This window comes from Lytechinus pictus, chromosome 11, assembly GCF_037042905.1.
Source record: "Lytechinus pictus isolate F3 Inbred chromosome 11, Lp3.0, whole genome shotgun sequence".
NCBI lineage: Eukaryota > Metazoa > Echinodermata > Echinoidea > Temnopleuroida > Toxopneustidae > Lytechinus > Lytechinus pictus.
In genome coordinates, this window is record NC_087255.1 from 23,996,555 (window position 1) to 24,023,299 (window position 26,745).

At 37.3% G+C, this 26,745-nt stretch overlaps 2 protein-coding genes across 5 annotated transcripts; one reads left to right on the forward strand and one right to left on the reverse strand.

Moving 5' to 3' along the window:
- Nucleotides 1-4,962: 4,962 nt before the first annotated feature.
- LOC129271050 (glutathione peroxidase 7-like) lies at nt 4,963-13,237 on the reverse strand. 3 transcript variants are annotated; one of them, XR_010294992.1, is made up of 4 exons: nt 13,003-13,237; nt 9,629-9,890; nt 8,805-9,054; nt 4,963-8,304 (listed from the first exon to the last, which is right to left on the reverse strand). XR_010294992.1 is itself a non-coding variant. In XM_054908399.2 (3 exons), the coding sequence occupies exons 1-3, from the start codon at nt 13,156-13,158 to the stop codon at nt 8,873-8,875; spliced, it is 600 nt and encodes a 199-aa protein (XP_054764374.2). In that variant the 5' UTR covers nt 13,159-13,237; the 3' UTR covers nt 4,963-8,872. The 3 variants fall into 3 exon arrangements, 2 of the variants coding, with proteins under 2 accessions (XP_054764374.2, XP_063962239.1); XM_054908399.2 differs by having other exon boundaries at nt 4,963-9,054; XM_064106169.1 differs by lacking the exon at nt 13,003-13,237 and adding an exon at nt 12,764-12,963 and having other exon boundaries at nt 4,963-9,054.
- A 226-nt stretch (nt 13,238-13,463) lies between these two features.
- LOC129271049 (cell division cycle protein 20 homolog) lies at nt 13,464-26,039 on the forward strand. 2 transcript variants are annotated; one of them, XM_054908397.2, is made up of 10 exons: nt 13,464-13,613; nt 14,725-14,986; nt 15,707-15,955; nt 16,761-16,889; nt 17,768-17,964; nt 19,214-19,308; nt 20,104-20,332; nt 20,818-20,943; nt 22,395-22,512; nt 24,166-26,039. In XM_054908397.2, the coding sequence occupies exons 1-10, from the start codon at nt 13,479-13,481 to the stop codon at nt 24,351-24,353; spliced, it is 1,728 nt and encodes a 575-aa protein (XP_054764372.2). In that variant the 5' UTR covers nt 13,464-13,478; the 3' UTR covers nt 24,354-26,039. The 2 variants fall into 2 exon arrangements, with proteins under 2 accessions (XP_054764372.2, XP_054764373.1); XM_054908398.2 differs by having other exon boundaries at nt 13,522-13,613; nt 14,730-14,986.
- Nucleotides 26,040-26,745: the final 706 nt, after the last annotated feature.

A 26,745-nucleotide genomic window follows, 5' to 3' on the forward strand; every position in this document is an offset into this window, starting at 1 on the left:
CATCTTCTTCTTCATCATCATCATCATTATCATCATCGGTTTCCTCCTCCTCCTCCTCATAATCATCATTTCATCTAATATTATCACGGGCACAATCGCTATCATCATCACCACTATTGTTCCCCTTAAAACTGGGTTAAAGAAAAAGAACTGAAAATGAAAAGATATTCGTGTTTAGTCAATTTTATTTATTGCATTTCACTTTCCTCATTTCGGCAACATTTCATTTAAATACTGTAAAGTATTAATTATTTTGGCTCTCCTATAACGCCCTTAACCTTTTTTTAAAAATAGTTATTGCCCAGAGGTTGACAGATGATGGCATCATTGGATACTTCTTTGGGATATCTTAGACACTTTGGTAATTGGTGAACCATACCTTGCTTTCCAATTCGTTTTTATTTATTGACCAATGAGGTACAGGTTCACAAAAGATGGCACCACTTCTTGTTTCTGTTTGACTATTTTGGACATTTAGATTATGGGCGGCATACATATACATGGCTATCCTCTCGCCATTATTGTTCGATGGCATACAGGTTCTCAGATGATGGTATTTTGAAGATGATTCTTTAGGATAACTATGGTCCTTTAGTTTGGGGACACATCATCTGGCTTTCCTCAACGCCTTTTAATTAATAATAGGTTCACAGAATGATAATACCCCTAGCTGCTTCTATTGGGATAGCTTAGAACCTTCACTATATAATTATGTAGGGGTACTGCATCTCAGGGGGCTTTCCTGTAACGCCTTTTCACTTAGTGTCCAATGACATACAAGTTCACAGATAACATTGTCAATCTTGAGTTTTTGTTGAATTTCTCGAGATAATCAACAGTCTTCCTCAAAGATCGTTGGAGGGATTCTGTTCCCCAAAAGGGCACCAACCTTGTGGTTTTCGAGATGACCTTCATAACGATTATCGAGGTACATGTCGGCTAGGTCCTTCCTCCTCTTTGGGAGTTTGATTGGTTTGGGACTTAGTGGAGGAGTTGGAGAGCGCATCTCTTCCTTGATGCACTCGACGAGACGTCCCTGCTTCACTTCTATGTCATCCAGTTCCTCCGTAACACAATAGAAGTTGAAGAACACCTTGTTCATCTCTTCAAGGTATTCGGCCGTCTCCGTCCTGAGTCCAAGAGTCTTTGCGTCGATGACCTCTGACTTGGTCTTGCCTGATCCTGGCTGTCGAGGGAAGGGGCCACGGGAGATCCGAGACCACTTCTTGAGTGCTCTCTCAAGCTGGCGAGTCACACACTTTGACATCGTCACAGCGGACTGAAGGTTTTTGATGGCCTCAGAATTTGGACACTGTTGGAGGACGTTGTCGATGTCTACATAGTCGTCGCCCTCATCACTGGTCCTGTCAAAGAACTCTATCTCTTCATCGAGATTATCTTCATCAGCATAAGGGATCTTTCCTTCCAGATGGCAAGTATCTTGAACCCCAAATGGTGTTGTGCCCTCAAGTGTTGACGGAACGTCGCCATTATCTGACTTTCCTTTGATTTCTTTTAGTCCATTTTCTAAAGAAAACTCAGGTTCACAGATATGATCTCCTTCGCTCTGGGAATCAAGATCACCACTGTCTTCGCATGAGCCTGATAACTTAATAGGCAGTTGTTCTTTAAGGACATGACGTTCCACTGTGTCGCCGTTGTCTTTGATGGTGAGGATATCAATATCGCGATTACGATCTGCTTTACCTGGAGATGTCTCTTTAGTGTCCAGTTCACTGCAGTGCCCTTGAGTTCCTTCACCGATCAAGTCTTTGGGCTTATTCTCATTGTTAGACACGGTACCGGGTAGACTGAACTCACATTCGACGGAACCATTGTATGAGTAATTTTGACGCACATTTCTGTGGCACGTGTTGGATCTCGTCTTGCTCCTGACCGGACAGACATTTAATTTGGCAAACTGATCAGTCACCGAACCAGCCGACTTCGAAACTGTCAGTTCTTCTCCGCGAAGATTTAAAGACACAACTGGGGTTGAGCGACGCTTCCCTGGCCCGCGCCTCAGCAGGTTATAGAGTGAGTGACGTTTACCATCTGATTGTGACGTCACAGAGGTAGATCCGCGTAGTTTGAGCTGAAGTGATCTCAGTGCGGCCGAAATTCCTGGATTGGGCATGCGCCATGGGGAAGCAAGAGGTGCTCTTGTTGTCTTGGCAATTATCAGGTCGTTTGACGAAAACTTTACTGTTGCCTTTCGTCGAATTCACCTTTACAAGAATAAAGAAGAATGTAGAGATTGTTTCATTTACAATTGAATTTCAAATAATATCGTCACTAGTTTTCTATCTTTGGGATTATTCCAAAATTATGGAATTCTTTTTCAAAGGATATTATACAATGTAATTCAATACAAAATTTCAAAGGAAAACTTAAAAAATATCCTCTGAAATCATATTAGATTATCGTTTTTTCCCAAAGTAATGTAATTCAGAACTTAATATGTAAATGTGTTTATTAATTTCTCTTTGTATATATGTTTAAACGTTTTATGATTTCTGTATACAGTGTATACTAAATCATTTATTTTTATTATTATTTATTTATTTTTATTTGTTTATTTTTTCATTCATAAAATTTACTTATAAAAGGGGGCCTTCACCCTACAAGCTCTGCTTTTTAGTTGGTCTCCTTCCCTTTCTGTTTCATGGTATTATTGTATTATAAAAAATGATTTAGATGTTATATTTTGTAAATATGTACATTGAACTATCATTGTAAATGTAAAAAGATTGAAAGAGAAAATAAATGAATTCAATTGAATTGAATTTGCTCGTATGCGTGTTTTAAAAGAGGGCGGAAAATTGATCCATGTCTATTGAAATATAACCATCCCCCCCTTGTCCAATTTTGGTAACCTTGGTATCCTTTTAAACGCTTATTTCTTTTTCAATAAAATTGTAATATTAGTAGCAGATCCAGAATGACCACAAAGGCACCAACGTTTCCTTTAAAAATGTGTGATAAGTTGATTTTTTAAATATCATCACTCCAATCGCCCACCCATTGAAGGCAGGCGGGGGGGGGGGGGGGGGCAAAAATATATATAAAAATGTTCATCCAGGGAATTCGGTACTCGGTAACCTAAAACAATCTCAACATTTATAAGCAAAATATAAGTTATGGATTTCAATTCAACTGTTTGACTTTATTGATTAATTAACTCGCTTCGCACATTTCTTTTTGTAACCATACAAACCCTATTGTTATTGTATTTTCGGTAAAATAAATCCAATCACTTACCAAATGCATCATTTTGAAATCAGTGTTGTAATAAATATTGAAATCAAAGGAGTACAATCGGCACATCCAATAGCAAAGGAAGTCAAAAGACAGAATGGAAATATGTAAACAAAAACCATGGATAATAAAATTTTTCATTGTGATGTCACAAGCACACTTAATTGTTTTGCGCAGTATAATATGCGATATATTGTGACGTCATATATGAGTTTTTGGGCCATCTTTAAAGCGCGCGTTCATGATTGGCATATAATTTTTGTAAGGATGTTTTTATTGTATTCTCTCAAATCAAAATACACATTCACATTTCATGAACAAGTTGTACAAATTATTTGAAAGCATGATTATAGATTATACACTAAATCCATATCCCATATAATTATACAAATTATACATCAAACTTCAAAGATACCGGAAATGAATACTGATGCGTTTCAAGAATTACAAAATGAAATATTGACAAGATGTATGAAATGACAAGAGAGAATAAAAACAATGATAAAAAAATTATGTTCTACCTCCCCCCCCCCCTCCCCCCCTCCCCAGGTATAGAGCACCCTCCCCCCTTTTATGCCTACTCTAAATGGAAGGGACTCCAATTCCCCGTATTATATTCATGCCTTTTCTTTAAAAAAATGAGAACAAGTATGTGGTTTTTTTTTTTGGGGGGGGGGGTTTGTCTCTAGCTGTATAATTTATACCTCCTTATTATAACCGATTAGTTTCATCCCTATTATTATTAAGGTAATCGTGATGTTATCTCTTGAATATTATTCCAAAATACATCACCAAATTAGATTTTAATTTCAAAAAGGTCAAATTACCTTCATCCTCATAATCATCATCATCACTATCATCATCACCATCATCTTCCAATAATGTAATGATCCTAAATATTTGAGGGGTAGGGGGCCGGCATGGCGTATGGGGCATAATTTCTATTAAAAATATTAGCGAGCAAAGGGAGCAAATATTTTGATCTTTTAATGCTAAAATCTAGGTTTTGGTAGATTTTAACTTTATGTTCAATAGTATAATACCTTTTTCATTTCCTTTTCTCCTTTGTAGTTGTGAATATTTTGGGGGTACATCATTACCAGCGCCACCATCAGCATCATAATCCTTGTCATCGCCATCATTGTTTCCATCATCATCATTATCATAATCACCATCATCATCATCATCACCATCATCATCGCCATAATTGTCTCCATCATCATCATCATCATCATCATCACCATCATCCTCACCATCACCATCATCACCATCATTGTCTCCATCATCACCATCACCATCGCCATCATTGTCTCCAGAGTTCATCATCATCGTCACCATCATGATTGATGAGCCTTTCTTGAAATTCTTCCAAATGCATCATAATTATTTGAGGCCTGGTAAAACAATACTCTATGACGAATTGGAAGCTTTAAAAAAATATTTAGATCGGTGGATAATCTCCATTGGTCACTACCATTTTCAATCGTAAACTATACCGTTATTAGGCCCCGGTCATCGACAATGTCTTAACATTTCTACTTTTCAATAAGTATCATGTTCTTCCACAAAATAAGCAACTACACCAAACTTGCATCAACAGCAATTAGTACAATCATCAACATTCCACTACCAGAATTCTCCCCTTCTTAATCTAAATTACAAATATCATTAAGACACAGATTGAAACATATGACGCAGAAGCAATTATTGTTGACATACAGTGAAAATATATTAATTTCAGTGAAAAAAGTGTGTTTACAAAAAATACAAAGCATTCTCTCAAAAAAGCATTAGCACCAGAATGAGCAAGGCATTAAAAAAACAAATCTGGCAACAACTGTGTATTTCACTGAATACATGATTCAGTTGCCAATTTTCCAGTACTTAGTGTATGTGTGAAAACATTTAAATATACTTCTATAACAACGCATTTTCATAACAGAATATAGTCAAACAATGGGATATTTCATTGTATGTACATGTCATAATGGGACAGAATACACCATCCGCCACCAATAATTGAAACAATCCGTTACTTTTACCCTTTCCCGTCAGTAAAAGATTTTAGGCACAATTTTTTTTTTCTTTAATGTAGGGTTAGTGCTAGAAGTCCATTGATAACATTTTAAGTTCAGCAAGGTTATTCTGAAAATACACTTATGCACATACAGCTTTGAGCAAGATCTTGGCAGTACTGATTGTCTGTTTTAGCACCAAATATGAATTTATACAGTTAGAACACCTGGAAATAGTTATCTCCAGAGAATGGGGAAAAATCAGGATAGTCTGTGAAATCTAGCACAATTCATACAGACTCATGAAAAATAATAAACTCCAGAGGATGAAAAAAAAAAATCTGGACGATCTATGAAAACAATGAGTTGATAATACTGCATTTCACATAAATATATATATGTATATAATTGTCATAACGCCTCTGTGATCGAAAAATACTGATAGTAACCACGCTTATGCAACATATTTTCAAAGTAGTTTGGAGTCTGCTCATATAGATTCATCAGAAACATCCAGTAAAAGGCAAGTCTCATCAAGAAAATGTATGTTTCAAATTGGTGGAAAAACAAGTTACATTTGATACTATTGAAGGTGAATTATCGGATGGTCTAATACCACTTGGTCTACTTATCAGTTCGCCCAACTTCACATAGTCTAAACTCATTTCGTCTACAACCAGTTCGTCTAATATCCAATTCGTCTTATTCCTGCTTAAGTTGGTCTAATATCAAATTCGTCTAGTTTCCATTTGGGCTAATAACCAGATGGGATAATTTTCACTTGGTCTAATATCCAATTTGTCTAATTCCCACTTGGTCTATATCCAATTCGTCTAATGAACAATTGGGCTAAAACCATTTAGTCTAATTTCCAGTTGGTCTAACACCACTTGGTCTAATCTCCACTTTGACTATTAGACGAACTGGTATTAGACCAAATGCTATTAGACCAAGTGACAATAAAATACATTAGACGAAATGGCAATTAGACCAAATGAAAATTATACCAAGTGACAATTAGCCCAACTGGGCATTTGACCAAGTGGCTATTAGACCAATGGGCTATTAGACCAAGTGGTCATTAGACCCATTGGCTATTAGACCAAGTAGTATTAGACCAATTGGCTATTAGACCAAGTGGTCATTAGACCAAAATAGAATTGCACTTAGTGGGTTTAGCCCGAATGTTGTTAGCCCATCTGATGATAAGACCAAGTTATATTAGACCAACCGTCAGTAAACCCTATTCAACAGCCTCTGAACCTTCAGGTAACAGGCACACCAGAAATACCGAATGCAAATCGACCAAATCTATTTCATTATTTTCAATTGCATATTATCAATAACCCATATTCCATAATGCAACATTCTGGGTATCGAAGTCTTAAAATAAAGGCAGAATATTGTAAGATAACTAATTCACCATTCAATACGTATACATACTGCAATATTTTTGTTATAAAAAAAAAGTAGTAAAAAAAAAAGTACTTTTCCTCTCAGAGCATAATTTCAGATTCTCTATACAAATAGAATTAAAGGCTAACTGTTCTCTGTATCATTGATATCTAAAAAGGTAAATTTTAAGACTAGCCTCTTATACAGTGCATCCCATAACAAAGGAACCCCATTTTCAGAGACAGATTTCACAATTATTAAATATGAGTTTACAATAGATTTGATATTTATGGTAAGAGTGGAATTTCATCTTTAATATGAGACCAACATCTTAGCAAATTGTTTGCGCATGGCAGATTACAATCAATATATATTGAGGCATGTCAGAAATGATTTGTGCAGAAACTCGCGTGTGAATCTGAATCTACTCTCATTTCAGGGATCACTGAGAGAAACTTAAAGAATACAAAAGAAATGCTAATGAGACAACCTACAAATAAGCACGGTCGTCGCATCACGAACCAACCTTGTTCAACTTTTCTGCGCAACCTGATTTTGACATAAACATTTCAAACTCGTCTTGCTCATTAATGCGTGAAGTGTTCATCTCATATTACTAGGTATCAAAATATAGAGGAATAATTGAATTGTACAATGATGTGAATGAAATATCATATTTCATTTTCCTTTAAAGAAAAAAGAATTGGGATTCCTGGTTTCCTTTTTTCTGGGACGCACTGTATAACACATAGTCAATGAGAGACCACTCAGTGTAGGTCAATTTGTTCCCCCTTTAAAAAGAAGTATTTAGCAAGCAGTAAGCAAATAAGTCAATGAAGTAATAAGAGCACTTTTATTTCTAAAATGAGGCATCTTTTGAAATACTTATTAGATAAATTCAACCAAAGTCTTATATTCTATTCAAAGATGTCATTGAAATAGACTTTCTAAAGAATACAAATCAATAAATGACTAGATATACCAACATGTATTTCCAATAAGCCACAGCTCAGTAAAAAAAAAAACAAGCAAAAAACACAAACCCTGTAAATCCTACACAGTATGAATATCCCCTAGCATCACATATATATCTCTACCTATCTCTGTAGCACCAGGGACAGAAACAAGTCAATTACACAATAAACTTTGTGTCTTACAGGAACATCTTATGCAATACATCTTCACAATAATACTGTTTTATGGTTTGCTAGTGATGTCGAGTATGCACAAATTTACTAAATGGCAAGATCTTTTTTTCCACATGAAATATGTTTATAAACATACATTTCAAGGGCAAGTCTAACCCCAGGATTAATTGGTTTGAATAAAAGCAGCAAATTGTTGAAAATATTATTGGGAAATTAAGCAAAATCTTAGAATGTCGATTTAGTTTTAAATGTGATTTTTATGAATTTTTTAGTACTATGCTTGTTGCTTTTTCACTTTTTATTCAAATCAGTTTGTTCTCGAGGGGGACTTGGCGTTTAAATTGTAAGAACCAACAACAAGAATGAGTCAGACATATAATAGTGCTACCTGTGCTGGAGTGGGTGTGTATGTGTGTGTGGTTGCTTATACAGACACCTATCTCTACCAACTCACTGCATACTGGAACCAGGCTGTCCCTGTACAAAGCCTATGGGAATCATAAAATTCAGGAGGCAATTGGTTAATTTAATGAAGATCATGCTTCACCTCACCATCCAAAAAACAATGTGACTCAATGTCTGACCTCTGTGTAAACCTTCCACTCCTACCAAGGTTCTTAAACTTCTTCAAGGACATATACTGCTATTATATGGTATTTTCTCTTCTTTTGTTTCAATTTTCTGTAAGTTCTTGAAGAAATTTGTCTCACTTTCAGTTTCATTTCTTTCTTTCTTATTTCATTTCTTCCAGAAGATACTTGCAAACACCATACAAATACCGGAAAACTTAAATATGGTCGACCTTCCGTCATACATTCACAAAAGTCAAAGCAGTTTTTGAGACCAGACTATACAAAAGTGTTATAAATCTCTTCCAAGTCAAATTTCTCTTAAGCCAAACAGATTTCTTTGACCCCAAAATATTTGATTTAGGCAAAGTTAACACACCGATAGTGATCCATGTGTGTGCAATACCAATGCTTCTTACCGACATCTAACCAGAATTGTGCAAGTGAACGAGCAGAAATGAATCCACAGTTATCTTTGCAGTCCTTGTCAGAACTCATCGTCAAAGTGGGAGTGACGGTAGCGGTAAGGTTCGGCCATGATTGCTTCGTCCAGGAGTTCACTGTATAAGCTATGGACAGGAGTATCTTGGCCCCAGGCGCCTTTGACCTGTCCGTCTGAATCTACCAAGTACTTCCAGAAGTTCCATGTCGGCTCTTGGTGGGCATTTGCTGGAAGAATATCATGGAATAAAATCAAGGAATTTATTCGCATGAAATATGATTAAGAGGGTATGATTGAAGGAAATATAGTAATACATACTTTCAGATTTCTGTGCTACATAATTATCTTTTTCTCTAACAATCAGTAATTTAACCTTTTTTATTTCATCAAGGAGATATTGTTTTTCTCAACATTATTGAAACAATGCTTTTGACTTGAAAAAATACAATTGTGGCCCTAGTAACACAACAAATTTGCAATCAATTACAAAATAGAAACGACCCATCAAGCCTAAGATCAATGTTGAAACTGCATTTTGTTCAAAAGACTAAACAATAACCAAAAATTATTCCTTTAGTTTAAAAATGCAATAAATCACAAATAATTGTGTAATGAGGAACCAATAATATTTTCACTATATTGCATTATTCTTTGTTTGTATATTTTCTTCTTGTTCATTAAAATTTAGAGATGAATGAATGGAGATAATTAATCAAGCTCACTTTCAACAATACTATGAAAGCTACTGATATTAGTGCTAATCTTATGGAAGCATTGGCTCATTTGATTAAGCTGACTCACAGGTAAGGAACTGCCAAGCCGGGTCCGCACCATGCCCAATCACCTCAACTTTAGCAAAGAGAGGAAACTCCACATCGTACAAGGCCTTGACATAGCGTTTGATCTCCTCGTTGGATTGCAGCTCCTGGTAGAACGAGTTAGAAGGAAATGCCAGGATGTTGAGGCGACCTTCAAACTGCGGATCTTTACTGAGCTCCACCAGTTCATGGTAGGTCCTATCAGTGTAGCCGCACTCGCTGGCTACGTTCACAACAAGGGATGGCTGTAGCAACGACAAAGAACAATATTTTATGATTTTTCAGGTTCAATAGCTCAGTTGGTAGAGTGGGGGGTTCAGATTCCGGTGACCCAGGTTCGATTCCCACTTGGTGCGCTAGTGCCCTTTGGTAAGGCATTAATCCTCATTACCAGGTCCCTCAGAGGATCTTAAGACATCGGTCCTCTGGTTGCTTGCTTACAAGCATTCATGCTTTCTTAGCAATCAGGTTTAAAAAAAATCACCAAAGTACATGCTGGTATTGGTTACCATATTGGAATCAGAGAATAATTATTTAATATCCGTCTTATACTATTGACCCAAAGTGCTTAGTGACTTTCATTTATGATTTGCATTTGCCATACATATGTATGTTCAATGATATAGACTCACTTTTAATTGATTGATTCTTGGTGAGAAATTCAATTTGACCATTTGTCAGATTTAGCATTGATCATCCTTTATGTACTAGTCTGCAATGTTATTCTTTTTTTTCAAACTTTTATTATAGTAACTTTTCCCATCAATTTAAAAGCTACCTATATCCCCATCTTGACTGGTTTTATTCAAACAAATTTATCTAGGCATAGCCAAGCTAGGCTAGACGCATAACCTTGTTCATTGAATGAGTGGCTATACATAGACCTATTTAGATTTTAGATCATTTGCAGACTATCACATATCATATTTACTGAAACAAGCCTCAGTCTATGTTCATCAGTGTTCCACTGGACTTTAATAATCTTGTTCCACTGAGGAAAATTTTAAAAGTAAAAAAAAAATCCCCCGAGCAGACAGATCAGCTCTATTGAGAAACCAGCATTATGGCTGTGATTCTAATATTATACCTCGGAACCACCTATATGTATCTGGTACAAAAAATGTTAAAAACAGCTATTTCCGACTCGCCGATGTGATTGAGTCTGAGCCCATAAACAGGCCAATATGGAAGACTCTCTCCATTGAGTCTCCGATATGGGAGACAATCTCCTATATTGGAGACTTGCTTTGCAAAAGAACAAAAGAAACACCGACAAATTTAACACAAACAGCATAATTTTTTCAACCCAAAATTTTGTCTCACCGAGGTCAAGTCAGAAGCCCATTTGTTTGGTGTGTGGATGACAACAAAAATCCTCTTCAAAACAAAAGTAGACAGTGAATTATTAAAGTAGAAAGGTGAAAAGGGGTAATTTTTCAGAAGGAATCTGCTTATCACATTTTTATTTGCCGCCAAGATCCTTTTGCAGGAAATGTAAACAAAGGAAATTAGTCTCCCAAACTGGAGACTGTCTCTGAAATTGGATACCCAAATTCTTTACAAAAGTCTCCGATAATCTCCCACATGGGAGACAGTCTCCCATATTGGCCGTGCGCCTCTACTGATAGTGATATTGAAAATTAAAAAAAAAGCTCATCAGTGCAGTGGTTAATTTCCAAGCGAATAATATCAATATTTAGCCAGGCCTAGATGACGTAATAGATCTAGACTTAGACCAAAAGCTTCGGTCTCTGTTAATTGGTTGTTCCGCTGAACTCCGTTGGCTCCACTCACCAATACAGAGACCAAAGTTCTAACTCAATCTGTACAGGTACAGGGACTCAATGGCCATATGTTTATGTATTAAGTTCGGATAAACCAGGGAAGTGGAGTTGCGCGACAGCCGAAGTCACTGTTTTTTGTCCTTTTAAGTTTATATTTTCCCGTTTTGGTGCATTTCATGCCAAAAGGAAACAATCTTCTTTATTTTGGTCCAGTTCTTTTAATATATTTTTATGAAATAAAGACAAAATCGATAAGCCCCATCGGGGGGATTTTGCATTGTTTACCCCCTAATGGCGGCTGCACGATCGCGAGCCGTCTGTGTACGAGGAGATTCAAAAAATAATAAATAAAAAAAAATGTTTAAAAATCTCCTCGAAACAGACGGCTGCCAGCTGTCTAATCTGGACTATACTTGGAAGTTAACCATTGATTGAAGAAAAAAATGTAAACCTGAGGCCCGTAACACAAAGCTTAGCAATGATCGTATTCGTAGAACATTTTTCTACGATTGATTCCATTGACTACAATGTACAATCAATCGTGAAATCAAGCAAACGATCAATTGCTAACCTTTGTGTTATGGGACCCTGGTCTCCGGACATATATATAGTGTGCATTTGTCTCGCGGCAGCCAAAGGCCAAGTACCTCAAGTGATGTTCGTGCAGGCTGACCACTCCACTTCACTACCGCTACACTACGCTCCACCTACCCGAACATCAAGACAGTGAACTCGTTCGGATACTCCGAGTGGCAAAGGTGGGAAAAAATGCACATTTATTGTAAAAAAAAAAAAAAATCAACAATAAATAAAAGCTTAATTTCTTACTCTTCACACTTATTTCACTCCGTGTCCATCCTCCGGTCATCCTCAAAATTTGTGATTTTTGGCCAGTATCTAATTCCTCACACGTATTATTCACGGCCGCTTTCAAAACATCGCACGCGAGGGTTGCAGCCTCAAACAGCATGAATATTTATATTATATTGGATGGCTCAGAATGGAATACCAGAAATATTCCAAGAGTTTCGAAAAATATTCCACTGATCTTGGAATATTTCTGGTAGGCCTATTCCATTCTGAGCCATCCAATAAATATTCATGCTGTTTGGAAATTGAGGCTGCGACCCTCACGTTTCGAAATCGGCCGTGAATAATACGTGTGAGGCCAAAAAATAAAAATCACAAATTTTGAGGATGACCGGAGGATGGACACGGAGTGAAATAAGGGTGAAGAGTAAGAAATAAAGTTAATTTAACTTAAGCTTTTTTTATTAATATTATTGTTGTCTTTAAAAATTTTTTTTTTTACAATGAATGTGCATTTTTCCCACCTTTGCCACTCGGAGAATCCGAACGAGTTCACTGTCTTGATGTTCGGGTAGGTGGAGCGTTGTGTAGCGGTAGTGAACATCACTTGAGCCTTGAGGTAAGGCCAGCCCAAGCTGACAATGCATGCAGCCGCGCCGCTAGCCTCTGCCACATGACCAACACAAGGCTAAAGCCAGCCCGTCACTGTCGGCCCAGGGAGTCGATACGTTCCGGTATGCAGACGTGTTAACATAGTCCTTACCGTGCCACGGTATTTTTCAAGGCGAACCCGCTTCCCGTCGATGTTTTTCACCGTGAAGTCATAAAAACTGTTATGCCACTCCCTTCTCCCATGACAACAGTTGAAATCTATCGTTATGAACACTACCAAAAGAACAAATACTCGATGAAAATTCATCTTGGTAAGTGCAATAATTGTTTATCAACAAATAGCAAACCACAAGGGGGCTGACATATTAGGCTCAGTTGTAGAGGCTTTTATAAATATGAAATTTTCTTATATTTTGCATAGTAAAGTTAAATTAAAATATTGTAAAAAATTAATAATAGTATTTAAATTAATTTAAGACTTGTTTTATTGCCGTACAGATAAGATTTTAAATTAAAAATTATGTACATATTAAATACTTATCTATACCAAAGATTTCTCTGTCCAATCAAAATGCGCCGAATTACAAGCGACGAATGGTTTGTCCAATCACGGCGCGGCAGGTTTAAATGTCCCACATATGCACAAAACAACAAGAAAACAACACGCCAACGATAAAGCTAACAACAGTAACAGCTGTCTGTGCCGAAAAAACAACAATTTATCCAGTGACGTTCTTCACTTCATTTGTTGATTCTGTGGAGGTAATCATTTGTTTGGTTGTCCAAATTACTTGTTAATAAATGTTATTTTTTTGTCGGTTGTTAAAAACTAGATCTAGTTCAATGCCTGGCCTGGCCAAAAATGCACGCGATCGGTCGGGAGCAGCGCGCTTTATCTAGCGCCAGTACTCAGTAGCGGCTGGCGCTGAGCTTGGGCGCCGGCGTGGAAACGACCATGCATGATGCAGCTGCATCCTGCAGCAACCAGCTAACTTAGATGAGATGAGGGGGGGGGGGAGACCTAAAGTAGGCTAGGCAAAAGCAATGGCACTAGACATGCATGGTATCCAAAAAGTCATGAAGTCAATGGGTGAGTAATGAGTTGGCTTCAAATTTTCTTTCTAATTCATTGTCGAGTGAACAATGAATGTGTTGTCTGTTGAATGTAGACCAACGGCTAACTAACTTTAATAGTATTAACTTTAGACATGTCACATTGTTATAAATGTTAACGTTAACCCAGGGAGCTCCGGTACGCGTCCGATTTGCGGGCCAGAGCCCAGTAGTCCGTACTCGTCGGTGTAATATTACTTTAACTTAAGTTTAGGCAGACACGGGTATTCTCCAAAATGGGGTAGAATGGGGTTGCAATACTAGTAATAGCACTCCAAATAAAAGGGAAAAAAATTAATTATGCACTCACCTCGATTATATGGATGAAGGTCTATCTATCGGGACACAGAATCATGACATCGAGGCACAGAATTGACCCTCAAAAAAAGGAAAAAGTTAGAACTCTATGTCATGTTCGTTCTCGGTATCGATTGGCCATTTTGTTTTCAATTTTGAAAGGAGAACAAACGAGACAGAACTTTTCCTTTTCTTGAGGAATAAGTAGTCCAATTTTAAAATTTGGACAGCATTCATAAAGTAGAAGAATTTTCGTTTCTCAGATTATACATGTAGATTCTCATTTTGACAACTTTACGATCAAATATCTACAGAGAACCATCCCTATTGGTTTATTATTGTTGGTTTTGGGATGTTGAGACACTCATGAATGTAGTAATTTTTTTTTGTAATTCGGCCGAAGTAAAATGTGGAATGTAGTAAGTTTGCCATCTCAATTTGTTGTCCTTTATTATCTCTCCAGTGTAGCCGAGTCCGGGTAGTCATGTCTCACTTCTACACCGAGCTAGAGAAGCTGACCAAGTTGGACGGTCCGACGGGCGGACCTGACATGAGGTGGCAGAGGAAGGCCAAGGAAGTCAACGGCTGTGGGAATGTATCCATGAACAAGAGTCTCAACACCAGCTCCATGTCGCCCATGAAGATGTCCAACAGATCTTTCAGTGTCGCCAAAACACCTTCGAAGACTCCTGGAGGAACCATCAGATCAAAAACACCGGGAAAAGGTACCTAGCCACCTGTACCAGCTAATATCCCTTCCTGCTTTTGACATCTGGGGAATGTTTCAGGAAGCATAGTTTCATTTTTTTTCACTAACTAATTTGTTCTGAGCCAATCAGATGCATTGATTTCAGCAGCTTACTGTGATTGCCTGTGAAAATCACTGAATGAAATGCTCCCTGTTCATCAGAAAATGAATTAACGTGTAGAGGTTTGTTGTAGAAAAAGGGATGGCACTGGGGTGCACCTTCTTGTCTACTAAAGAAAGAATTCTTCAAAACAACAAAATGCAAAACATTTTTATCTTCTATGGTGCATGCATGGTTTTCACCCAATTTATGTCAGGTCATTTAGTCCAAAATACATGTATTATTTCGATTGTGAAGGGGGACATTTGATATTGGACGTGTCTCCCTTACTATTTTTGGTAGGGGGGATGTGTCCTCCCTGGGATTTCCGCCCATGGGTGCATGGCATGCAAGGCTAGTAGTTCTAAATCAGATTAAGCCATCAAGATATTATTTCAATTTCTATGATTAAAATGGATTTTGATATGGAATATTCCAGTTCTATGTTTACAATCTCAATTTTGCTGCACAGGGAAAGATCTGTGAATATTAAATTTGGGATGATATGGACAAATAAACGTTTACAACTAGTGAACACCCATAAATCAGTTATTGCATAGTCCTAACAATACATTTGATATCACTTATTTTCAACAGGAAAATCCAAGACCCCAACTCGGACCCCAGGTGGAGACCGCTTCATCCCCAACAGGAGTGCCACCAACTTTGACCTGGGTAACTTCAAGCTCCATGATCAATCCTGTAACATGGGCGAGAACACCGACCCATCCCTGATGAGCCCTTCCAAGCTGGAGTATCAGAAGGCGATGTCAGAGAACCTGAACGGCGATCTCATGAATGCCAAGATCCTCTGCTATAAGAACAAGCCTCCCAGTGCACCTGAAGGTATGTATCAGTGGTTTAAAACCAGGGGGCCGTTTCATAAGGCTGTTCGTAAGTTAAGAACGACTGGTGATCCTTTCTTACACTCTAAACCATTGGCAATGATACCATTTAACACAAGAAAGGAAAGTCGCTCTTAACTTATGAACAGCTTTATGAAACACCCACCAGGGATGGCCAGAGTGGGAAGAACTGGTGGTGAATAACGGCAAATGCTGCCTCAATGATTTTTTTTTGAGGAAAATGTTAAATAGTTGGAAATGCATGGAAACAGTACGAAATATACTTCTTGATAATTTTCAGGTATTGTCCATATGTTTCTCAAGGATAGTCTAGCATTTCCCTGGCCTACCTGTACATCTTAAGTTTTTGACCCATTATTTCCCACCTAGGTGGAAGATAGCTAAATTTCCCAGGAAATTGCCAATCTTGTTGGTAACATTTTCAACTGCAACAGTTAAGTGTAGAGCAAAAGTGATATATTTTTCCAAGAAATCATATATTACCGGCAATTCCATAATATTTGTATATCCGTCACCCTTTATGTGAGATCTTCTAGAAATTAATTTTGTATTATCTAGTATATAATGTTTTAAAAACATCATTATAAATTGGGCTTACAATGTGATAATGGAGAACAATCGGCAAATATACAAAAAGGTTGATTTTTTTCACAAATTGCACAATATTTATGCATGCATGCACACATTTTAATGAGTGTATTTGTTACCAAGCTGCTATGTTGGTGTTTATGTATAAATGCTAGCCTAGGACTTTTGAAATTCATCATCATGCATTATCTTCTCAGGCTATCAGAACAACTTGAAGGTAATGTATTCTCATAACAAGACACCCGGTTCAACCAAGAAGCCTGTCAGACATATACCCCAGCAACCTGAACGCATTCTAGATGCCCCGGACATGCTTGATGACTACTGTAAGTACTAGGAACTGCCTGCCCATTGGTAGAAAACCATTTTGTCATAATTTTTGTCATATCTCTATGAGATAAGAGGCCACTGTGATTGAATTCCAAAGATTGTCATATCTCTCTAAATACATGCCCATCCTTTCGCATACAAGTCTATCAAATCACAGTTAGTCAGTCAGTAAGTGAAAGCCCTTCGAATAGTTATGAAGGCCTGAGGACATCTGGGGGCATATCCTAAGTACAGTAGCTTATACTGCACTTATTAATGCCCTTAATTCCACAAAGATATAGCGAGCTAACAAGGATTATTAAAAGAGAGGGGGAAAGTGAAATTAATATAACATTTTAAGCTTACTAACATTGTGTGCGTGACATGAAGTCGGCACGATATCAGGATGTTATGGTAATAAGGGATATTTGGCTGCGTCAGACCAAAAAGATGTTAAAATATGGGAGGCGCTGCACAGTGGGTGCTGGGCCCACAATCAATTGGGCAAAATGAATTTTTTGTCTACTTCAGATTTGTATTTAGAATTTTTATTTTTAAAATATGGATTATACTCAGTGATGAAAAACATTGAAAAGGGGGCAACCATGGTTTAAATTTGTATGTACATGGCAACTACATGTATGCCCTGAGTCTTTACAGGAATATTTGAAGATCCCCCTCCCTCTTCCACAGTACACCCAGTCTCTTGACAACCTATTTGATTTTCTCTCTGATACTAATCCTCTTTAAACATTGTGAGCACTTAGAATCCCTTATCTTTTATGTTGTAAAGTGCTTTGAGCATTATACTTTGGAAGGGCACTATGAATTAAATGTCAAAAAGAATGCATTCATGTATGTATTAGTTTACCATTTCTGATGCATATACCCTTAGATCTCAACTTGTTAGACTGGAGCTGCCACAATCACCTTGCCGTTGCCCTAGCCAACAATGTATATCTGTGGAACGCAGCCAGTGGGGACATCAAGCAACTCATGCAGCTAGAGGGACCAGAGGACTACATCAGTTCAGTCAGCTGGATCACAGAAGGCAACTACCTGGCCGTGGGAACGAGCTCCGGAGATGTTCAGGTATGCTGTGTGATTGTTAACCCTAAATCTCCCGGGGTATTTTGATTCTTGTCATTACCGGGGGGGGGGGGGCTCGGCCGCCGATCGCGCGAGCGACGCAAAAATTTGCACGCTGGTAGTGTACGATGTAATCTACAAGGCTGTATGGTAAAATTTTCCAAAATATTGAGATTTTATTTTAAATGAACTAATTATGCTAATTTATGCATAAATCATACTTTTTGCTCTAATTCACTAAATAAAGCTCCTAGAATGCTAATTTTTGCTAAAAATATTCTTTGTAGCATTCTTAACAATCGCAATTAAAAAAACTTCGGTTTGGAAATCAATTTCTTATGTATTTTATTGTTTTATGAATTTCTTATGTATTTCTTTGTTTTTTACTTTTTTGTTTTTTATTGTTTTTCAATGGAAATTGTTCCAGACTTAATTCTGATCATAAACAAGACAAAATTAATTAAGTTTAATCAGTAAAAGTAGAAATAATGATACATTTATAAATTTTGGCTAAATACACAGTTTGCATTGGATTTGTACATGAAATCACGTTTATGAGCAATTTTGGGTCCGACATGCACTTACATAATGTTGCGTAATGTCGGAACCGCGTACCCGGGCGTCATAAATTTGGTCTCAAAATTTGCGCGAGACTTGAAAGTAAAAAGTCAGTAAGCGGCGAGGTCAAAAAATTTTGCGCAGCGGATATATCGCGAAAATTGTTGAGGGGGGGGGCCATTATGGCCCCCCCCCCCCCCCGGGAGAATTAGGGTTAAGTTTGTTTTGTTTACAATTTGGGGGCAAATCACACTTTAATTATATTCTTTTGCCTTGTCAGGACTGAGTATACAAGTTTATTTTACCCCAGCAGTCACATTGTGTTAATTAAAACAGAGATAAATTTCCAAGAATAATGGTGGTGTATATTAAATGGTGGTGATTTTTTACCTGATTGCTAAGAAAATAAATCTTACATCTTTAATTCTTATATTTAAGAGTTATATTTGTTTTTATTTTCCCTAACTTATCCAAATCAAATATATGTTGGGTAAAATTTGCCTAAAAGTCATTCCCAAAGTGAAGGCCCTGTCACATATTGCCATGTAACCTTAGCATGTGAGAAAAAAAATTGAAAGTTTAACTTCATTCTTCAACAGACTGTATTGCTAGACAGTATGTGACAGGGTCTTTGCTCAACAAACAGCTCTGTGAAAAATTGAAAGATTCAATGTCCTTGTTTATCCATATATAGCTTTGGGATGTAGAGAGTGCTAAGAGGTTAAGATGTATGCAGGGACATGCAGCGAGAGTTGGTTCACTCTCATGGAATTCTTATATCCTCAGCAGGTAAGTCCAACTCTTGGATATCATCAGTGTAAAAGAAGTTTTGGGGGTGGGGTTGACAAGATGATTTATATGTGCTGAGTTTTATTTCAAATCCATCTTTTTCTTCAAAAAAATAATTACCTGACCAAACTTTCTACTCTTCATTTTTGTTTTTCTTCATTACTTGAAAAATTATGAAGGCAGTTGCCCCCTGCCCAAAATTGCACTACCCCTGATGCCCATTTTATAAACAGCTACAACTATTGTAACACTGCTATTACGGCAGCTACCATGGTAACAGGGCTCAGCAGCCAGTCACAATCAGGGTTACCATTGTAAGTACAATAGTGGCAACTTTACAATAGTTGTAGGTCTGTATGAAATCGGCCCCAGGTCATATTTTTTTTTCTCTCTGAGATGATCAAAGCTAGTTTGTGGGATACCTTTCAATCTGAACAAATCATTTTATAAAATTCATACCCTTGAAAAATTGAATAAACCCTATCAATGTACCTTTAAGATTATTGGAAGAAGATATCAATAAATAAAGTTTAAATAGTATTATGTTTTGTTTGATATTGTGTATCGTAGTCAAATGATTTGCGCCACTTAGAATATCTGAAACCAATTAACTTTCTTTTGGAAGACACTTGAAATTTGGTAAAGTGGTTCACAAGTTATGCATGACAATACATATAACTGGTGACTTGTTCTTGTCCTATGTGCATATTCCATTCCCAGTCCATTTATTCTGCCTTTTTGAATCTGTAAATGAACTGAACATTTTCTTTCGTATTCGATTTCCTTGTCATGTAGTGGTTCACGCAGTGGCAACATCCACCACCATGATGTGCGTGTGGCCCAATTCCATGTTGGCACCCTGGCGGGCCACACCCAAGAAGTATGTGGTCTCAAGTGGTCCCCCGACGGGCGGTACCTGGCCAGCGGTGGCAACGACAACCTTCTCAATATCTGGCCCACGTTCTCGGCCACACCCTGTAATGTCCCCATTTACACACTCAACCAGCATCAGGCGGCAGTCAAGGTACAGTGTCTTTAATGATCATAGTAAAGTTTATCGATCCAGTTTGCATATCTGACTCCCCGATATGTAGGACAATCTTGACATGATTTGTCCCCACTTCATGCTTCATACGAAAGGGTGTAATCTCAAATTATCATTTAGTAGAAATAAATTGCTGTAATTTGATGGAAAATAATATGAAAAGTGATTATTCCTAAACTATTGTTGTAGATTCTAGAACGTGTCCAGACTTCTGCCCATCCCCCTCATTCACCATGGCTTAAATAAAAATGAAAAATAGCAATGTGATGGAAATGATGTAAAATGTAACTTTTGAAAGTAGGCATACCATATTATATTTTTTTTAGGTGTCCAGCCCCCCCCCCCCCCATTTCTCTCATAATTCGATCTAAGATAATGCTTTGACGTAGGCGAATATACAACTTAGGGAAGGTCGACGTATGCAAGTTTCCCTGTTTTAATTTTTACTTTATGTATTCCTATAGGCACTAGCATGGTGTCCATGGCAACCCAGTGTATTAGCCAGCGGAGGAGGGACAGCTGACAGACACATCAGATTCTGGAATAGCAACACCGGTTCTTGCCTCAACAGTGTCGACACCAAGTCACAGGTTTGGCAGTTTTCTTTAAAGCCAATAAAAAAACTTTTCAATCTGGCCTGGTTCCAATCCCATATACTTTGAGCTGTGTAGTCACATGATACCGGCCAAATGAATGAACATTCACTTTATTTTCTAAATAATCATGTTACCAAGTAGCAAAAAGTACATTTCTCCTCAAAAGAACTTAGCTTTGATTTATGAATGAAATTATAGGCTTATTTATATTGAAATGTACATTACTTTTAATGGTAATTTCAAAAGGTATTCATAACTCTAGCTGTTATACCTCAATAAGAATCCTTTTGTAGTGTATTAGAGTTTGGTCTCACTTTATAGATCGTAACTGTGTCCATGGACCTATCTCATAAAAATTGTTACAATAATAAATTTGCAATAATAGTTAAAAGCTACTGAAATTTTTCAATCTGATTGGCTGATCATAGATTTGTTACAGAAATTGTGCATTTAATTGTTATTATAACAAATCACGGTAGCCAGGATCGGAAATCAAAATTACTGATTCAGCTGCTACCTCAATCAGACCTGCCAACCAGTACGTTTTTGGCATATTTAGTACGTTTTTTTATTTTTTTTTTATTTTTTTTTTACAAAATCGTAATTTATTGAGAAAATCATCATATATGTCTCTATTTCATAAAACTTACACAAATATGGTTATTAGATCAATGTAATTTCAGGTAACTTGTTTTTTTTTTCAATCATTTTGTTAAAACCAGGGTGAGATGTACACATGTTTAAATGTTTTTTTTTTTCATCTGCAAGAGCAGTGCGCATTTTAGCTTGCATGCAGCTAGAGCGCCGCGATGAGCGAGTGCGCCACACATTTTATTATGAAATACACTTTTTTGGGGGGAAAAATACACTTTTTCATTCCCAGAGGTTGGCAGGTCTGCTCAATCATAATTCTAATCGTTTACGTCACATAGGAATGGCCAGAGCTTTACAAGCCATATGATCTCTGATTCATAAAAAAATATTTATGATTTTACAACAAGGATACCACTAGTTGGTCTAATGGACACATTCCCTTGTTTGTCTAATTTCCAGTGGTGCTTTTCCCATTTTGTTTAAATGAGTAGTAGCTGAAATTAGGCTATCTTGGGATTGAAAATTGGAATGAGTGAGAATTTGACTTTTTATTGGCAATAAGACCAACTGATAGTAGACCAAATGGGTTTAGCTGATGTGGTATCAGACTATATGGGAAGTTCACCAACTGCATGTAGACCTAGTGAATATCAATTATCAACCAAACAGACATTGAAAGCAGTGAAAAAAATACACAGGGGCGGCGGGCGAATTCGCCCCGGAAATGCCTAAAGTCGCCCTTGAAATCACCCAAAATCATGCTTTCGGGGGCGACATAAAATCTGAATGTCGCCCCCGAAATTATTAAGTGGCATTTCTGATTTTTCCTATCTGTCCCCTTTCTTAATTAGGTTTGCGCCCTCTTGTGGTCAAAAGAACATAAGGAGTTGATATCAGCCCACGGCTTTGCTCAGAACCAGCTGGTCATATGGAAGTACCCCACCATGGTTAGAATAGCAGAACTTCTAGGTGAGTCTACATCCTACATTTGTTCGGAAATACCATGTTCACTTTATCTTCTTCTTCTTCACAAAGACAACAGAATGACAGTAAATGTTACAAGAATAGAAATCTTGCTGCGGAAGTAATGTTCCTTGTTAATCGCAGTGACTCATGATGTCTTAACAATGTTAAGACATCATGAGTCACTGCGATTTCATAGATTTCTGTCATGAGGGGTGGGGGGGGGGGTGTGACGACCATTACCCATATACCTCTGTACAAAAAAGAAAAAATTGGGGTGTGACATGACCCCCTCCCTGATCATTGCTCAGAAGAAATATATCTACATTTGCTACGCTCAACCCTGGTGGGCGTTTCATAAGGCTTTTCGTTACTTATGGGTGGCTTTGCGAACAACTGGTGATCCCTTCTTGTGGTAAATGATATACACCAAATTTTCATTGATGTTGATTTAGCGCCTGTGAATGGATCACCAGTCATTCGTAAAGTCGTTCGTAACTCAAGAACAGCTTTATGAAACACCCACCAGGAATGTTATACGTGATAGAGTGCTATGCAAGAACCTACCATAGTAGTTATTATTATTGAAAAAAAAACCATGAAATTATGAAGAGTGAGGTTGAAAAATAAAATAGAAGCAAAGAATAGAAATAGTGTTTAGAGGTAGAGGAAATGTCACAACTTGCTTCCTGGCCTAACAGTCCATAAATTATAGATTAAAGAACAACAGTATATCATTATCCTTGGTCGTCTAAGAATGTGAATTCGATTCCGATGACTTTTTCAACAGCTCATGCACAGAGCCCTTCATAATTACAGGACTAGGTTATAGTTACAGAAGGGCAAGTAAGTTTTGTTAACCTTTACGACCTACTTCCCAGGTATGATTACCAAGGTATGATTACCAAGGTATGGAAACTAAAAGGGCAATTGCACACATGTAAGAAAGCAAAAACGATAATATAAAACAAGTTAAGTAAGATAATATATTTAAAAAAAAAAAAAAATATAATTTTGTTTCCTTGTTTCGTTTCCTTGTACAGATGTTGCAAAACAAAAGTAAGGAAAGTGAGTGGGAAAGGAGGCAATAAATGAAATGTCACGGTTGCAAGAGATAATTATGTTTTGTTTATGTCTCGCTGCAAAATACCTAGGAGAAATGTCATTCTTTATATCAAATAGTATCATATACCATGTCTACAGAAGCTTTAAAGTGCCATCAACTTGACGAGATGGGGAGATATTTTATCTTGCCACGTTGACATAACAGGGTTATTATGTCAACATGGTGAGATGTGTCGTTGAGTCGATTTGTTATCATTTAGTGATCCTATTGTTTTAACAGCAAATGCCCCTTCTCATAGGGGCTGATCCAGGATTTTTCCAAGGGGGTGGGCACATTTTCCCAGGGAAAATTTGACCCCCAAAAAAAGAAAAAAAAAGTCCTTGTGTATGAAGGACATATTTACATTAAAAATATAGACCGACTCTCAAAAAAGGGGGGGGGGCAGGCCGGAAATGTCCCTCCTAGATTTGCCACTGCCTTCTCAGATGTATTTTAAGCAGCCTTTCACAATTACTTTGAGATAGTTTGCCCCTTTATTCAAATTCACAACCAGAACTAAGCTTATTTTGATATTTTTCCAATATTTGCTTCAGGTCATACCTCACGCATCCTCCACATGTCCATGAGTCCTGATGGCACGACGGTCGTCTCTGCTGCTGCCGATGAAACCCTGAGACTCTGGAAGTGCTTCGCCGTTGACCCAAAGACCAAGAAGGAGAAGAGCGCCAGCTCGACCAAGCTGCCCAGAAACAGCATCAGCAAAATGCAGAATATTCGCTGAAAAGCAAAGAATGTAGAGACACTTGCGCTCATATCTGGGAGTGCGTTTGAAGCCGCTTGGGAAAAGAGTGGTCCTGTACTGGGCCGTTCTGGGTTCCACATCTCTAAGGTCTGCACTCAATCACTGGATGTCAATGGCTGGTTGAGATTTTTGTTGCATGTGCATTTTGTTCAAACCACTGACAATAATTTTAAAAATGATGTGAGTCATCAGGATCAGTTCATGAAAGGAACTGTCAGATGTTTGATCTGACAATTCTCCTTATTTCATATGGCCGATACTCGGCGATATCAACTCTCGATATCTTGTTTTGCTGGGACAAGCACTTCCGGTAGCAGTACGCGCAGCAGCTGATCAACACTACCATTTACAGCCAGCTAGCTAGCTCAGGTGATTGTGAAAGTGCAGATTTCATTGTTTCTCTTGTTCTTAAGAAATTTTAATTTGCTTGCACAATCATAGGTCCATTTCAGCAATGTGTTCCTTTGGGTGGGAAGCGGAGATTAGCTGTTCGCAGTAGGATGTACCCCTCACAGCACATCCAGGTAATTGATAGGAAATTTTTGCTATGGATAGTTGATTTATTGGCTGTATATGATAAGGGAATTACCACAATAACCAACATGCTTCTTAGCCATTAAGAATGTTGTCATGTAAGGTGACAAACATTGATAAAACCTTCCCCGATGACGCAATAGTTTTCCTTCCATCGCATTGCGATTTGCTCCACATCTTGTTATGACTGCTACACAAAATTTCCTTTGTGTAGAAATTATTTTCATAGGATTGTAATGAACATGGATGAAAGCTTTTCTCCAACAACTATAAATGCTAATCAAATTTGAGAAGTAAAATTTTTTTCCTGCTTTTAAAACCCTCATTTTTCTTTGAAAAGGAACATAGGTTTTGATCAGTGTCATGTTGCTACTATCAAATAAGAATTGATGCTGTGCATAAGCAATCTTTTTATCATCCTTTTTATTATTATAAAAGTTTGCCAGCATAAAGTACCAAAAAGTGTAATCGCTTTATTGCACAATATTGTTCATGCAGTGTTTCAGGATAGAGGTTCAACATGCATTGGGTTATGGTATTTGAATCATGGTTTATTATTACTAAATGTAGTTCAAACATGCGCTATAACATATTTAATATTTATTTCCAATTTTATTGCCAATTTAGTATCCATGTTTTACAATGTTTTTTATTAGCCACGTATATTTTATTGTAATCCAACAGAAAGATTGTGGTATGATATTTTTTCTCCTGAGTTGCATTCTCGAGAAATCAATTTTCATATCTTTTAACAAAAATCATTTTATGAATTATAGGAAAGAAGGTTTTCTTGACTCTCTTTTTATTCAACTCGTTTTAACCAACTTATCATGTGTATTTGTGTTAATCTTTAATCTCTCAATTTTTTAACAAAATGTTAGATTCTAAATTGATTATGAATTCATACACACTCCTAACAAGATCCAATTAATAGGTAGATATACTAACAGGACTATTAGACATATTTCTTAAAATATTTATCAGCAATAATGCAGTTAAGGAGAAAACGTACAGGACTGTCGCTATCTCCTTTTGACCAATTCTCATTACGAAAAATGTAAATAGAGTTCTGTAAAAAGCCATGATATACAAATAATAGAATGTACAAATAATAATATTTTGTAATCAAAAGATGAAGTGCTTCAGTCAGTTATATGTGGTGTCTTGTGTATACTTGTATATTTAAAAGTAGAAGAATGCGAGAAGGGGAAGAATGAGAAAGAAGAGGAGGGGGGGGGGGGGGTGAGGAAAAGGAAAGAGGGGAAACTTGCCAGAGCAAGATTGGAAGCATGGGGGTGGGGGCAGAGCGGGTGAAAGAGGATGAGAGGGAGAGAAAAGAAATGGGAGATATACTTGAGAAATGCCCATAGAGATATATAATATAGCGTAATTAGTATCTCTATGGAAATGCCTAATTCATTATGCAAGGGTACATTTCACCTGCTTTCAATGAGATTTTGTAGCTCCATCGATACACTAAGCATATGGAATAAATAATTAAAGGGGAATGAAACCTTTGGAACAAATAGGCTTGTTTCGAAACAGAAAAATCAAAGAATAAGAACAAAGAAAATTTGAGAAAAATCTGACAAATACTGAGAAAGTTATGAGCATTAGAAAATTGCAATCACTAATGCCATGGAGATCCTCCCATTGGCAATGCGACAAGGATGTGTGATGTCACATATGAACAACTTTCCCTTTGATGGACTCTAGAATACCCCCCAAATTTTTTTGGGTGCTTTTTCTTATGGTGATACAAACCCTTTATCCATGATGTATTCTTTAAAAATCTATATTACATGCCCTCCTATAGAAGGAACACATGATCTACTGA